Genomic DNA, 15,236 nt, shown 5'->3' on the forward strand with positions numbered 1-15,236 from the left:
GTTGTGAGGAAGGCAGGATGCCTAATTTTGGTTTAGTTCATTGTTTTTCTCCAAGATGTCTATGGTCTATTTATCCAAGTGGCACCTCTTCCTCTAGTAATTCAAGATATAAATGGTTCATGTAGGACTTTAAATACCAAATTATAAAAATGAATGCTTTATCTGATCCTCAATAAAAAGTTTCTGGGTTTAACCTTTCCCTTATTAAATAAAAAAATCTCTCAAATAAATTAACAAAAACCACCTAAAACCCAACCCAAAACCTTCTCCAAACAATTAGGGATGATTAAAAAAAAAAAAAAAAAAGAGCACACAAGCAAAAAGCTTTGACCCCATCTCCATTTTTCTCATTGCTAGCAAGTGTTCAGATTCCCATTGATACAATTCCTGCCTGGAAAAAGAATTTTTCCTTACTTCTAGCAAGCTCTGTCAGACAATTTCCATAGCTGAGAATTCTTTTTTCCTTACTCTGCTCTGATACAGCCATATGAATCCAGAAATTTGTTTTCCTTTATTAAAAAAGGTAAACTTAAATGTCTTAGAATAAAATGTTGTGGATTTGTTTGTTCCTTTTGTTTTGTTTTGTTTTGTTTTTCATTAAAGCTCTCAAATTTTAGCTTTCAGATCACATGAAGAAAATAGTTTTATTTCAGTTTGGCCACTGAAGCAAAAAAAATCAATTACACTCACAGTTCTAGCTTTTATTCCAAAGAAAACAGGCAAAACTTAAACTTGGTCTTTAATTATATATTTGATTCATCCCAGTAACAACACTTGACTTCAAACAATTCAAGAGCAGGAGGAAACTTGCTCTGAATTCCTCTCTTCAAAGAGGAGTACTCTTTCAGATACCATGTCAGAAGATTTTAAGCTGAAACCAAACAAGAGAGCTGTGAGAGGACTTAAAAGGAACTTCAGCTGACCACAGGAACAACATCTCAATACTGAGAGAAGGCCTCCAAAATTGCCTTTAAACACATCTCCCCACATTTGGGAAGGGAAAATTGACCTTGCTAGATGGTCAAACCACTACAGTTGCTTGTTTCTCTCCTTCCCTCCTCCTGTCATAGTTGTAGGAGCAAATTATTATTAATTTTAAATTGCCACAGAATGAAAATGTGTCATTACCTGTACCCAAAGCTATAAACCAGTCTAATTCCTACAACTGATAAGATACCATGTGTTAATTGTATGTACTGTATTACTCTCATGACAGTTCATGGAAGCTACAAATTAAGTCAATTAAAGCCACTTGAAAGACTTATGTGCTCTATCACCAGTTCAGTAGTGCAGAGCAAATTGCTTGAAAAGAATTGAGATCTGTGCTTTATCGGACAGTTGTAGAGCCATCTCATCTTTTTTTAAATTTGATACTTGTTAGAGTATTTTAGTTGGAAATAATTATACAGAAAGCCAGTATAAAGAACACTGTGGCCTTGTTGTCATGTTTGTGTATGTGTCCTGTTTTGTTCTGTCTTTCTACTTCTTGACCTCATTTTTCCTCCTCACTGCTGATTCCTATTTGTCTCTTGTCTCATATCTTCTTTTAATGGAACAGATTGATATCTAGGGCTGTGTCTAGACTGGGAGAAAAGCTGAATTTAGTTCAGCAGTAAGTTAAGCTGGCCAGCTGTATTCAACCACTTCTTGAGCACCGGAAAGGCAAAGCCATCCTTCATTCAGTGTTCTGATAGTGCTGTGTGAATTTATTCTCCTAGATAGAATTTAATTTGCTTCTACATCTGGTAAAATAGGTACATCTTTAAGGTTTGACTTAGCTAGGTAGTGCTAACCAATCTACACTAACCTCAGCCTTCAAGGAGAAAAATGGAATGATTCTAAAAGTTCTTATGGTTTTTCTGGTCTGATGGTGAAAACATTCTCTATTATAAGCTTTGCGTAGGTTGATGAGTAAATTGCTAGATGAGTAAGTTTCATGATGGAAAATCTTACATTTTTATTAGAGGAGCTCTAGGCCATCTTTTTTCTCATCTTAACTTTTTCCTGTTGCTACCAGTATACAAAGCATCAGTGGAAACATGTTTTTCCTGATAGCTTTTCACAGCTGGAAAAAGATGAGGCTGAATGAGAAAGAACCCCATAGCATTTAGCTTCCAACTTTCTCGCTGAGTTTCATTAATGTATATTCTACTCATATGAAAGGGACTGCCGTACACGAACCCCTGAATAACTCTACAGTGTGTGTGCTGCCCCCAGGAGCAGCCTGCTGGGCTGAGGGGCTGCTGAAGTGACTAACCCATGGCCGTGCACTAAGGCAGCTGAGGGGATGGCATCTCCTGGTCCACTGGCTTTGATGGTAGGTTCATTCACTGAGGAACTTGAGTTCATTCATTGATTCATCCTTTCACTGGTTCACCACTACTGAAAATTTCCAATTACAAAATCAGCCCTCCGTTTTTTTCGATGCTCTTAGAAATGTAACACAAACCGCTCTAAGAAGGATTAATTATAAAAACGTATATATATAAGCAATTTAACAAAGCTGCAAAAGCAACATTTTCATACCCCTGCAGTGCAGTTGTCCCCACTGGCAGCACCTGGCACCAGGCGTGCTCAGAGCTGTCTTGTAGAGGGGGAAGCGAGTCCCTGTGCACGGTTCTGGATAACTGGAGTTCAGGAAATGCCGGTGGCCAGGCCCCACTCCACAGGGTGTCTTTCCCTTCCCCTTTCCCTTTCCCTTCCCGGAGGGTCAGGCGGGGTCCCGGACGCCCTTGGGCACTGTGCTGGGTTTTCACTGGGCCCTCCCGGGAGAGCCGCTTCTGGAGGCGCCCATGGGGAAAGGCGGCGGAGGACGTGTGGGTGAGCAGGGCAGCGCAGGGTGCCCGGGGAGGCAGATCTGTCCCCGGGATGCAGATCTGTCCCCGGGATGGAGATCTGTCCCCGGGATGCAGATCTGTCCCCGGGATGCAGATCTGTCCCCGGGATGCAGACCTGACCCCGGGATGCAGATCCGTCCCCGGGATGCAGATCTGTCCCCGCGATGCAGATCTGTCCCCGGGATGGAGATCTGTCCCGGGGGATGCAGATCTGTCCCGGGGGATGCAGATCTGCCCCCGGGATGCAGATCTGAACCCGGGATGCAGATCCGTCCCGGGGATGCAGATCTGTCCCCGGGATGCAGATCTGTCCCGGGGGATGCAGATCTGTCCCGGGGGATGCAGATCTGTCCCGGGGGATGCAGATCGGTCCCGGGGGATGCAGATCTGTCCCGGGGGATGCAGATCGGTCCCTGGGATGCAGATCTGTCCCCGGGATGCAGACCGGTCCCGGGGGATGCAGATCTGTCCCCGGGATGCAGATCCGTCCCCGGGATGCAGATCTGTCCCGGGGGATGCAGATCTGTCCCGGGGGATGCAGATCGGTCCCTGGGATGCAGATCTGTCCCCGGGATGCAGACCGGTCCCGGGGGATGCAGATCTGTCCCCGGGATGCAGATCGGTCCCGGGGGATGCAGATCTGTCCCCGGGATGCAGATCCGTCCCGGGGGATGCAGATCTGTCCCGGGGGATGCAGATCCGTCCCCGGGATGCAGATCTGTCCCCGGGCCCTTCCCCCGCCCGTGTCCATTTTCTCCGCGGCCGGCGCGGGGCGGGAGCGGCGCCCGAAGCGGCCCAAGGCCCGGCCGAGAGGGGAGCCCAGCGCCCGGCCCCGGCGCTCCGCCGTCACCGCCGCCGCCAGGGAGGAAGGGAGGACGGACGGACGAAGGGAAAAGAGGCGGAGCAGCAGCGGCGGCGGGCGGGAGGGGCCGGGCCCTGCCGCGCACGGGGCTGTGTGGGCGGGCGGCAGCGGGCCGGAGCCGCGGGGATCGCGGAGGCCGGCGGCACTCGCACGGCCCCGGCGGGAGTAGCATGAGCCCGGGCGGCGGCGCGGCGCCCGGCGCTCCGGCAGCAGCTGCCCGTGGCGTGGCGGGCGGAGCGGCCCGCGGCCTCCCGGCGGCCTCCCCGGTGGCCTCCCCGGCGGCCTCCGGCCGTAGCGCGGAGCCCGGGCACGGGCGGCGGGAGTCGGCGGCCGGCATGGCGAGGCGCGGCGCTGCCGGGAGCCCCGGGCCGCTGCCGGCCGCCCGGGCGCCGCGGGCCTGAGGAGGAGGGAGGCGGGCCGGGGGTCGCGGCTGCATCCGCTCGTCCCGCGGCCGGGAGAGGCGTCTGTGGGCCCGCCCTCCTCTCCTCTTCCCTCCTCTTCCCTCCTCCTCCTCCTCCTCCTCCTCCCGCCGCGCCGGGAGCTGCCGCCTCCTCCCCAGCGCCGGGCGCGCCGCGGTCGGGGTCGCAGCCGGCGGCCGCGGGATTTTCCTCGTTTGTTTGGGCCTTTTGTGTCGGGGCTCACAGTTGGATAAGCACGGCCGGGCTGAATCGGGCCATTGTTCGGGACCCCCGAGCTCCCACGCTGCACATCTCTGGTCCCCAGCCCCCTCTCCGAGCGCCCTCCCCCCCGTTCCTTTTTTTTGCCTGAGAAGCCACATAACGTGCCTTTCCTCCGCGCAAATCTGGGAGCTATAAGCCGGACCGATTGCAAATGAAGTGTAATGCATTGTGGGACGTGTGTAAAATTGGATCATTCGAGGGGGAAAAGAAAAAAAAAGGAAGGGACCTGCGGCTGGCGCCCTAGAAGAGGGAGCGGCGGGATGCGCGCAGGTTGCGGCCCGGCGGCGGCCGCGCTGGGCTGACCCCGGCGGCGGCGGCGGCGGGCGGCCTCAGCATGAAGAAGACGCGGAGCACGACCTTGCGGCGGGCCTGGCCGAGCTCCGACTTCTCCGACCGGGCCTCGGACCGCATGAGGTCCCGCAGCGAGAAGGACTACCGGCTGCACAAGCACTTCCCCCCGGCGTTCATTTCCCAGGCATCGCGGGGCTACATGACATCAGGTTTGTACCATAATTTGTGTATGCCGGAGAGCGTTATTGCGAGGCTGTTTCGGGGCGTGTGTCTGGCCGGGAAGGCTGTCTTGGTGGTTTCGGAGGGGAGCCTGCCATCGGGAGGCTTAGTTGTTATGAATAATGCAAAAAAAAAAAAAAAAAAAAAAAAAAGAAGGCATACATCCACCATTTTGTACTTCTGCAAGATTCACAGCGGGGTCCTCGCAATATGGTGTTTAAAATCTATTAGTCGAGTGAAAGCAAATGTATGGGAGAAACGGTTGCATCTCTGTTGTGGAAGAGCAGACAAAAATGACTGGACGTGCAGAGCATGGAGCCCTTTGCGCCTTTTGTGCGTAAAAGCATGTGCTGGATATTTACTGCTCCCCCCACTTTGCTCTTTAAATGCAGTTAACTCTAGTTAACTCATCAGGCTTTCGTGTTTTTCCATTTGGGAAAGGAAAAGGGGTTACTTGTGGTTGCAAACGCCGCTGCCTTGTTACAGACCCTCTGGCTTTCAGCTGCATGTTTCTGCAATGGCAAGGCATGTGTTGGTGAAAATGACTGTAAACACGTTTGCATTTGTTCTTTGAGGTGTAGAAGGAAACCAGACCTGTGTATGTGATGGAACACAGACGTGCACCTATATTCATTTGTCAGTGGCTTTTAAAGAAGGCCGTAGGGAAATAATGGACACTGCACCAACATGTTTGTGCATGGGAAAGAGAAAGCACAAACAAAACAAAAAACAGCGCAGGGAAAGGCAGGCATCGGGGAGAGGCTTGGCCTCCGATGGAGTGCTGGTGGGATTTTGGAAAGCCTCAGTACTCTTAGTAGAATCTGCTCCATCCAGAAATGCATCTTAATGGCCTCGGAATTAAGGCATTTCATAAACACCCAAAAGAAGACTTGGGAGAACGCTGATGGGAAGGGGGCCGGGGGCAGAAAATCCTGGAAACCTCCTTTGTTGTTCTGCTGCCTGTTTATTGTGATGGTAGGACATAACATTTCATTATTATGATGGCAAATTCTAATTTATCGCAGAGGCACGTTTCTCCCTCTGAGGCACGATTTAGGTTGAGTAGGCAGATTCCTTTAAAGGGGAAAACTATGGTATTTATAATGCATTACTGAAAATGTCTCCAGCCCTGTATTGCTCACCCCTCCCGCCCCATTTCTGCTGCAAAGGTTGAACCAAAGATTGTGGCTTTCACTTGTATGCTCACTTTCCTGTCTCTGGCCCTAATAAATGTGTCTCTTTAGTCAGGATTGGTTTCTCATGTTTTAAAAATGCCTCACGCCTGTTTTTTCTTTAATGCTCAAGTACAAGGGAAATAATACGCGTTTCATTGAAAAATCTGCCTGTGTAAGAATATTGGGCCATTTTGGCAATTGGTGCTCTGTTTCCCGGGAAGTCACGTCGTGAGTGGAAATGACAAGGATAATTGATGCCTAAACGGCTGAAGAAGAGGAGAACGGTTTTGGTGGTGGAGTGGTTGGTTTGTTCCCTTGGTGCTGCAGGACTGAAGTGTCTGGAAAGCTGAATGTGACAATACTGCAAAGACTTCTGTTGTTCTGTGTGGATGTCCTGATATTCCCAGTGTAAGATACCCTGTGTCGCTTCTGTGGAAGTCAGTACTTTTTAGGCCTTTCTTTCAGCGTGAAGGCCCATATTTAAGAGAAGGAGCTCACGTGATCATTTTGTGCCAAGTGGTGTGATTCTTGCTTGTTTTTAATTCTTCAGCGAAGTGGTCTGGCTCTGTGAAAGCTTTATGTTGGCAAGATTGGTGCAATCCAAGCAGACAGTCAAACACCAGCAATCTGCAGAATCAGATGTGTCACCCTGCATTTGTTGGCAGATACTTGTGTCCTTGAGGGGTAGGAGGGGGCACAGAATTTTAATCTGCTGTAGATGTTTTAAAGTAACCTCCAGACCAAGAATTCTTGTTTATGAATATAGAGGACATTGATTTCAAATGCAACAACTCAAGATGAAGGACAAATGCCATGTTAAGTTTTACTAATTTGCTGAAGTTGTTGGAGGGAGAACACATTGAAAATTAAAATCAGCAAATGTTTGTTGGTTTTGTTGGGTTTTTTATTGTTGGTTTTTTTAACCCTATCGACAGCTTATTAGGCTTTTATCTGGAAATGTAGTTGTTCTCTCATAATGGATGGTTGCCACGTTCATTTATTTTTAAAGGATCCTTGTCCACTGCCATTCCAAATATTAGTTTTGGGAGGAATGCTACTGTGTCTAAATAATAATAGCTACTGTGTCTAAACACTTCTCATTATTTGAAGGAAACTCTCTTCCTTGCAGGAAATTTGTAGGAAGTCCACTGGTGTAAAAATTGTGGGAATCAGGAATATAAATACTTTCTTTGTCACCCAGAATGTTGTAGGGGAGAAAGTGTCCCGAAACACACGGGCTTTTCAGAGGGCTGCATTCTGTTTATCCAACCATTTAACCTCATCACCATTAGCATTGTCGTGGTTTTCTTTTAATTAAATGCCTCATTGTTTGGAATGGGGGTGGAGGGTGGGAAAGAAACCTTGGGGTTTTGCCTCAATTACTGTGCTTGGGGAAATATGGAAATGCATACAATCAAAAAACCTTCAGTAAGATGCTAAAAAGCTTGAAATGTTAATATTCGAGTATGCCTGAATTGAGCACAGAGAAGCTATATATATTTCTTTCAGCAGAGAGAAATACTGAGTAATGGTGCTGCAGTCAATGCCATGGTGTTTTGTATGAGGAAAATAGTCTCTAAGCAGAACCACGTTTATAATGGAAGTGCAAACCTCATGCTACAGCGGTGAAGCACATCTGATTTTAAGCAGCCTTTTCAGTAAAACTGAGTGAGGAGCAGTTTGATATTTGCTTGATTTGAAGCAGCATTGGTGGTTGGCCAGTCACATTTTCAATACTCGGGGAACAAACTGCCCATAATTATAGAAAATTGATGCAGATGCAATTCATATGAAATCTAAAGATTGTGTGACAGATGAATGGAGATGGAAGTAAGGAGAGAAAAAAGCAGACAATTTAGAAAATCACACATTTTTGCTTCTGAATAATCTCTTGATACGTGCTATTAAATAGGCTGTACTCCAGGGTTTCTTAGGCCTCCTAGCAACCACTAGGTTCAAAGGCCATGCAAGGAGTTCTATGTTCATGCAGAATATTAATTTCCCAGTGGAGGACTCTCTTGGAGAAAAAACACTGAAAAAGAAAATTACAACAATGTAAAGCTTCGACCTTGTGTGAGAAGAGACACTGAAACTTTGACTCCAATACAATTCATATATGTGTATACAATACCTGTTATTGGAAAGGGGGAAATATACTTGAAGTTTTTGATATATTGCTGCTTAGTTCAAGGGAAAATAAAGAAATCGTATGCAACTGCCAAGCAGGATAAAACTTAATGCAACTTAGGAGGTCTCCAAACTGTTAAATGAAATAATATATATAACTTTCCAAATATTGGAAGCTTCTTGCCTTTTTTTCCCTTCTTTTTCCTTTTTCTAACTAAATACAAAAGCAAGTCCTGGATTTTGTTTTAGCAGAGAGAGGAGCTGCACCTTGTGATCGACCCAGCCATTAAATATTACCAGAACTGAGTAATGCTCTTGAGAGAAATACCTTTTCCTACAGCCTTCTTCAGTTACTGCGATGGACAGTTTTGGTGTTGGAGCTAACGTGTCAGTTTGAGATGGAGGTGGTGTAGGGTAACAGTCTGACATGCACAGTGTGAAGGAATGTCTGAAGAGCTTTCTGCAATGGTAAAAACTAATTCCAGAGCATGGTCATTTGGAGGTTACCTTCTGGAAAGTAGGCAGTTATTTTACTGTTCTTTGCTTTACATTTTCCTTGCAGAGGGTTTTCAGTCCTTCAGAGTTGAAGAGTAAAATTCAGTCTCAGTGTTGCCTGCTGTTACTGGAGTTTGATTACCAAATTCAAGCAGAAGGGAAAGGAGAGAAGTATGTAACCCTGCTATCCAACTGATGGTATCTGTATGCAAATTAAAATTTATAGGAGGAAAAGATAACCTCATTCTCTCTTTCAGGCATGTTTGATGAAAGGTCTAGGACAAACTCTTCAAGCTCCTTGAACAGAATGAAGGATCTTGGGAGTCATCTGAGGAAATTAGAAAGTCCTAAGTATTTTTTTTTTTAAGCTTGAACCTCTAAGTCTAAAGATTAATATTTGGAGATAATTAAACAGGAACTGAAGAACTCAGTTTAATGTAATTGAGAAGTGCCAGATACACGACAGGCTCATTCAGTTCTCTTGTCCCCTAATTCAGTTATCTAAAGGAATATTTGTAGCTTGAAAGCAGCTGTATTGTAATTAATATTTAATGGAATAATCAGTATTGCATCACCTTATTTTTAAATTATGGTATTAAGAGACACCTTCCCATATATCTTTTTAACAGTGATGTAATCTCTTTGCCTTCCTGAATTCTGAGTAGTTTTGTGTTGTTTTAGGCCAGACCCATTAGTGGGGCAATAAGAACTAAGATTCTGTGGCTGTCAGTGGCTAGCAGGACCACTTTCAGCTCCTGGATCCTTCTGTCTCCTTTGCTTCAGTCTGTGGTGACCCCAGAGAGGGTCACTCTGTTTAGTTAGTTCAGGGCTGGGCCTCCTTTATCACTTTGAGGTCACTGCTGGGCTCTCTGTGTCTTTGCAGTCCCTTTTGGGCATCCATCTGTGGCCTCCACTTACCCTGACCGAGAATCAGGAACTTTCACTGCATCCTGATATGGGGAAGAGTCTAAGTACACTGTATCTTCAAACCATAAACTTGGTTCAAGTTCATGGACCAGTCATTTTTGCAGGGTTTTTACTTAATTTTGTGTTCTCCCCAGTTTCTTGCCTGAAAGAATACAAGAGATGAGCTTTTCTCTCCTTCTGTCAAGGCCTGGTTTTCATTCCTGTGGTTGTTTGTGCAGTATTAATTCACATACAGTGCTGTCCCTGTGTGTTCTGTCACGTGTGTGCCTAGCCCTTGCCCACCAGGTACCAAAACATTTTCTGCAGACGCAGGAGTTCCCTTTTGGACTGGGCTGTGGGCAGTGTCCTGAGCTCTGCCTGTGCATTCAGCTGACCAATCTGCAGTTGAGTACCTGTTGCTCTTGCTGGCTGTTGTGGCCTGTGAGTGTGGGGATCCAGAGTGGCTCTTTTCTCCATGGCATTGGAAGTAAAATCAAAGAGGAATGAATATAACCAAGGCAGAAAAGACTACGTGTGCCTGTCTTACCTAGAGCTGTTCATGTTTCCATCCCAGCTCAAAGCACTCATCTCTGCAGGCCGAAGTTCTAGGTTATTTTTCCTCCCTAGCCCTTTGTTCCTGCTTGCATTCCAAGTCTCCGTGTTCTCTCTGCTGGTTTGCTTGGACCTTTGGCCAGGTTGGGGGCACAGAGGTGCTCCAGGATCAAGTCACCAAAGGCTGTCATTGACATTTGTATTGGGGTGTAAGTCTGCATCTGAGTACATTTCTATTTGTGTTTTCTGGTAGTCCTGTGGTTGAAGTAAATTTTCTAAGTGCACACTAGGTATCCTGATAGACTGCTGAAGATACAGGAAGCTCCTTTTTCAAGAGTAGACAAGGGTTCAGAACAAACACAATGCTGATTCATCACAAATAGCCCCCAGTCTTTCACAGGTGTAGAAGTTATACCCTGTTGGCAACACCTGATAAACCTGAAGGGTGTTGAATGTCTTGCCATTTTGGAATTGAATAGCAGCCACATCTTTGCAAAATGCATTATTTGTTGAAGGGGGCTGAAATGTGAGGATTCTGCAGATCACCTTGGGTTAGCTCGATGACCTGCTCAGTTGTGAGCAACAATAAGCCTTCATTTGTATGCTGGAGAGTTCATCCTGGAGTGAACTACCATCTCTGTAGCATTCTTTGCACAGTTTAAAGACATATAAGTACAATTAGAAGATCAGAAACATTTTATTTTGCTAAGCATGTTGTAGAATTCCTCCAGAAATTGGGGGTTTCTTTTCAGTTTTTTGGGAAGCTTGTTTTGCATGACTCTGCTTTATATACCATAGCAAGTTGTGGAATATCTCTGTGAACAGCACTAAACAGAATCAACATCCAAACTCTGGGCCAATGACTCAAGTAAAGCAGTGCTGAAATAAAATTCAGGTTCAGTTACTCCTGGATCCCCCTGAGCATGCTGTTACCTACTTGGAAGTGGCCAGATAGTATCAGAGTCAGGACCAAAAATTGTAATCTAAGTTAGAGCTTGTCTAAGAATTGCTAAATAATACAATGTTAATGATATTTGGTTTTTTTCCTTGAAAGCCATTTTACTTTCCATTAGTTTAAATGACAAAACTGTTGTAAAATTAGCAAAACTGGATATCTGATAGGTTGGGTGATGTAGATGTAAATGTTAGCTTAGAAATATAGATTGCCCCTTATAAGAAGTAACCAATTAATGCTTCATGCAATTCTGTCTAACCATTTGGTGTTATTTTTATCAGAAGAGGGAAAAAGGACAGTGACCATTAAAACTGAGACCTGAGTGCCTGAACTTAAATTGAACACTTTTCATTTTTAGGTCTTTTTTCCTAGATGAATTGAATAGGACAGGAAGCAGAGACAAGGGTTAAAAGCTTTCCTAAGTCTCAGGAAACTGTGCTTCTGTACTTGATCTTGCAGAGTTTTTGGTATCAAGGCCAAGTAGGTACCAGAGCAGTCCTAGGGAAAATGCTTGAATATTGAAGTTGCAAAAATTTCCCAAACCAGAATTTGTTGCTCCCGAGTGACTGCCTGTAGCTATGAAAGGGTATGAAAGTTGTTTATAGCTACTGGCTTCCTTTCTTCAGCATATTTTATTGGGTTGGCTGCTCTACTGATGCTGTTTTGTGTCTCACTCTCGGATGACATATAGGTGCTGGAATTATCTTGCTCAAATTGCCTGTGGAGGGGGTGGGGGAAAGGAAGACCTGGCTTTACAGCAAGTATATTTGGGTGTGCAGCATGATGGAGTGGGTAGAGCAGTCTAGTTTAGACAGAATCCTGATCTGTATTGGCAGCTTTTAAACAGGCTGCAAAAGGTAACCGAAACAAGAAAACTTGATTTTCAACAGACTTGAATTCATGATGAAGAAGATAGCAACTTTCTCTTTTCTTTCTCTCAAAGAGAGATTAAAATCACTGGGTTTGAAAGTAAGTAGGTGAGGGAGGTATTCCCAGTTGTATCAGTCATTGACTTTGTTTTCCTGAGTGCTTTTAACTGTTTCTGCAGTTCTCTGCACTTCTGTTGTAATCAGTTCAGTAGGAGAATCTTCTCCTTTATTTTATACTGTAATATTGCCCCTCACAAAAAAGGATCCTTTCTCAACCCAGACTTTGATTTGGTAATGGTGGGTAAGGACAGACATCCAATAACTGATGTGTTCAGTGTGAACATAACAGTCCTCATTCTGCAGGTGAAATCCTGTGTTCAAATCAACACTGTCTTTAGAATTTTCCATCTCACTTCCTGCAAGCCAGACAAGAGAGCCTGTGTATAATACCAGCAGAAAATGGTGTGGAATGGGTGTTATTCGGTGCTGTTACCGCTTCTGCCTTGTCAACCAACCCCTCACAACCCAGAAAGAGTTCTGCTTTTCATCAAATTGTACACTATGTGATTCCTATAACTTTTAAAGTATACGACTGTTTCTTGTTACTTCAGTGGGAAATACTATCTGCAGAAGATAGCTACAAATGCACAATTCACCAGAAGTTTCAAGTTGCAATATTGAAAAAAGAGATCTCAGTGTTTTTATTGTATCTGATAGGGGGTAAAAGCACCGGAGTAAGAATGAACTTGAACTGCTTTTATTTTGTGGGCCTTATGTGGGTATTGTGAAAAAGAATGAAGGAAAAGTTGATAATTTATATTAGGTGTTTTTATTTGACTAAAGGAGCAAGAAGAGAGACAGCTGAGACATCTTGCCAGTCTTACATTTTGCATCTGTCTGGCAAAGTTTCTCTTAACTTTTGTTTCTGGGTGATACATTGAAGGTATAGGCAGTGCATTCAGCTTTCAGCTCTAAACAGTTAAGTAGTACGTGCTTCTGTTCAGCAGGTTTTCTTTTCAGAAGTTTTCTGGATAACCCAGATGAACTGTAGCTCTCTCTCTTCCTATACTTTACTGACCAGGGTTTTATTTTGAAAAGCATGTCTCATGTGAAGATACTACTTGTTATCTTCTCAAACATGATCAGGAGTGCGGGTGCAGTTTAGCTGGGCTGCTGGAACTGAAGGAATGTGAGAATGTCGTCTTGTGTTTGGGTGGTCTGTCCTCACTGTGGTATTTGTGTCAATGAAGGATCTTGTAGGACCCTATTGAGGTGCCAGGAGTGATAAATCTGCATTTAATGATGTCAAAACACCTTTTCTAGTTACTACTTCCTTTCCCAGCTCTATTGTTTAAAGAAAAAACCTGAATGGCTCTTTTTAGTGAATCTGAGCTCCACATTTTGAGGCTTGCAGAGTATAATAGACAGCTCAGAAATACTTACTTAATGTGGCCTGGAAAAGGCAAAGTTCAGTGTGAAAGCTGAGTTCATCATAACACAGGAAGCTGGGCTGGGAGAACCTAGATTGTATAAATGAGTTTGCTTGCTCATTTGTGTTCTTTTAATTTCCTCCATAATTTCCTATGAATTTCCTGTTGATGACCTGTGACCTAGTTTGTAGATGAACTTCTGACCATATGTGATAATGTTGTAAATGCTATAAATGGGACTCTTTATCCTATAAACCAGTAAAGATGATGTACTAAATTTCATTGCGGTACTTAACTTTGCCTCTTAAATGTTCACAGCATTTTAGAGTGAAGTGCCGTTCTTCATTTTCCTAGGACATTCTAAATTGTTCTCTTGTGAGAATTTGCATTCTTGGACCGTACTGTGGCCTGTTTCACAACATGTAAGCCTTAAACTAAGTATATTTTTTTTTAACAGAGTGAAATGGAAATATTTTTTACAAGGTTTTCTTCACATTTGTGTATACTTTTAGGTGTAATTACTGCATTGCTGGCTGGGTGAGTAGAGTGGCCAGAAACTTCAGAGAAGTTTATTGGCTTTAACATGAATTTTGGAGCAGCTGCAGCCTCCACTTGTAAATTGGGCATGAATGCAGTACACTTCTTTTGAGAGCTGGAGGAAAATACTGCTGAGCATGGGCAGTTCCCCCAAGGCCCCAGTGATCCCTCAGCCTGTGTTCTCAGGGCAGTTCCATGGGTGAAGAGCTGGGATCCTGGGTGGGAGCACATTGGCTGCCTCTTTGTCCATGCACTGACCTCTTCCCCTTGCAGCAGTCCGGTCAAAAATTATCAATAAAGGAAATCCATCTTCAGGGAATATTTAGAGGGTTGTAATATGCTACAAATAGATCATTAGTTTCTGCTTTCATTTTATGGATGGATGTAGTTAATTTTCCTTCTCTTTAGATACAAATGTTCCATAAGCATGGAAATCTTAAAATTGTATTTGCATGGGATGTGTGCGTAGGTATGGATCTGATTGAAATGCCTTCACAGAAAAGAAAAGCAAAAAACTATTTTCTGCATTTTTTTTCATTTCAGCTTTAATAAAATCTCAGCTTCTGAACAACTCTTCCAGTTTTGTTGGAAAAATACATAGCCATCTCTAAATAAAACATTTTGCAATTTTTGTTTTTTGAAAAAATCATGAGGCATGTTCCTCTGAGTCAATCCTAGGTTCAGTCTGTGTAATTATTTTAATTGCAGAAATATTCTTTGGTAACCATAGGTGTAAAATTCAGGCATGTTTTAGAAACCTTGCTTTAAAAAGGACATTCTTAACTATTTCTTTTCACGAGAGGCTGGAGTAGCTATGTGAGGTGGTGTTGATATTAGAGCCACATATAATCACTTTTCAGCAGCTGTGGTCAGATATTGCCTGTTCTGCAGCACAGTAAAATGTGATTTATGTACGTTTATTTAATTGCATACGTAGATAGCGAGCCTGTGCTCCGTGTCCCTGTGCTAATGGTTGGACACGGGAATGTACCTTGAGGCCCCAAAGGTCTGACTGTGTCCTTGAGTGGGAAAAGTGCACCAGGTTTGGACTGACTGTTCAGAGAGGAGACCTTAGCACACAGCAGTGCTCCTTCCATGGACAGTGCGTGTTCCCATCCCTCTGCACGTGTCCTTTGCCCACACAGGAGGACTGGAAAGGCTGAGGAAGATGTAGCTGTAGCTGCTGAGTAATGCTCCCTTTGAGATGAGGTCTGTCTGTGACTTAGGGCCCCAGACTGGAGAAACTGGGGCAGGTTTACTGGGAACGAGGGTGGGTATGATGGCAGAGCACAAATAGAGGA

The 15,236-nt window shown here is 44.6% G+C and overlaps 1 protein-coding gene across 1 annotated transcript in view; it reads left to right on the forward strand.

The window, feature by feature from the left end:
• Positions 1-4,705: 4,705 nt before the first annotated feature.
• STOX2 (storkhead box 2) overlaps positions 4,706-15,236 on the forward strand; it is a 70,644-nt gene continuing 60,113 nt past the window's right edge. The window contains exon 1 of the mRNA XM_066316891.1: positions 4,706-4,879. Within this exon, the coding sequence (XP_066172988.1) occupies positions 4,714-4,879 (166 nt within the window). The 5' untranslated portion in view covers positions 4,706-4,713. The remainder of the gene's footprint in view (positions 4,880-15,236) is intronic.

Source organism: Sylvia atricapilla, chromosome 4 (assembly GCF_009819655.1).
Source record: "Sylvia atricapilla isolate bSylAtr1 chromosome 4, bSylAtr1.pri, whole genome shotgun sequence".
In the NCBI taxonomy this organism is placed as follows: domain Eukaryota; kingdom Metazoa; phylum Chordata; class Aves; order Passeriformes; family Sylviidae; genus Sylvia; species Sylvia atricapilla.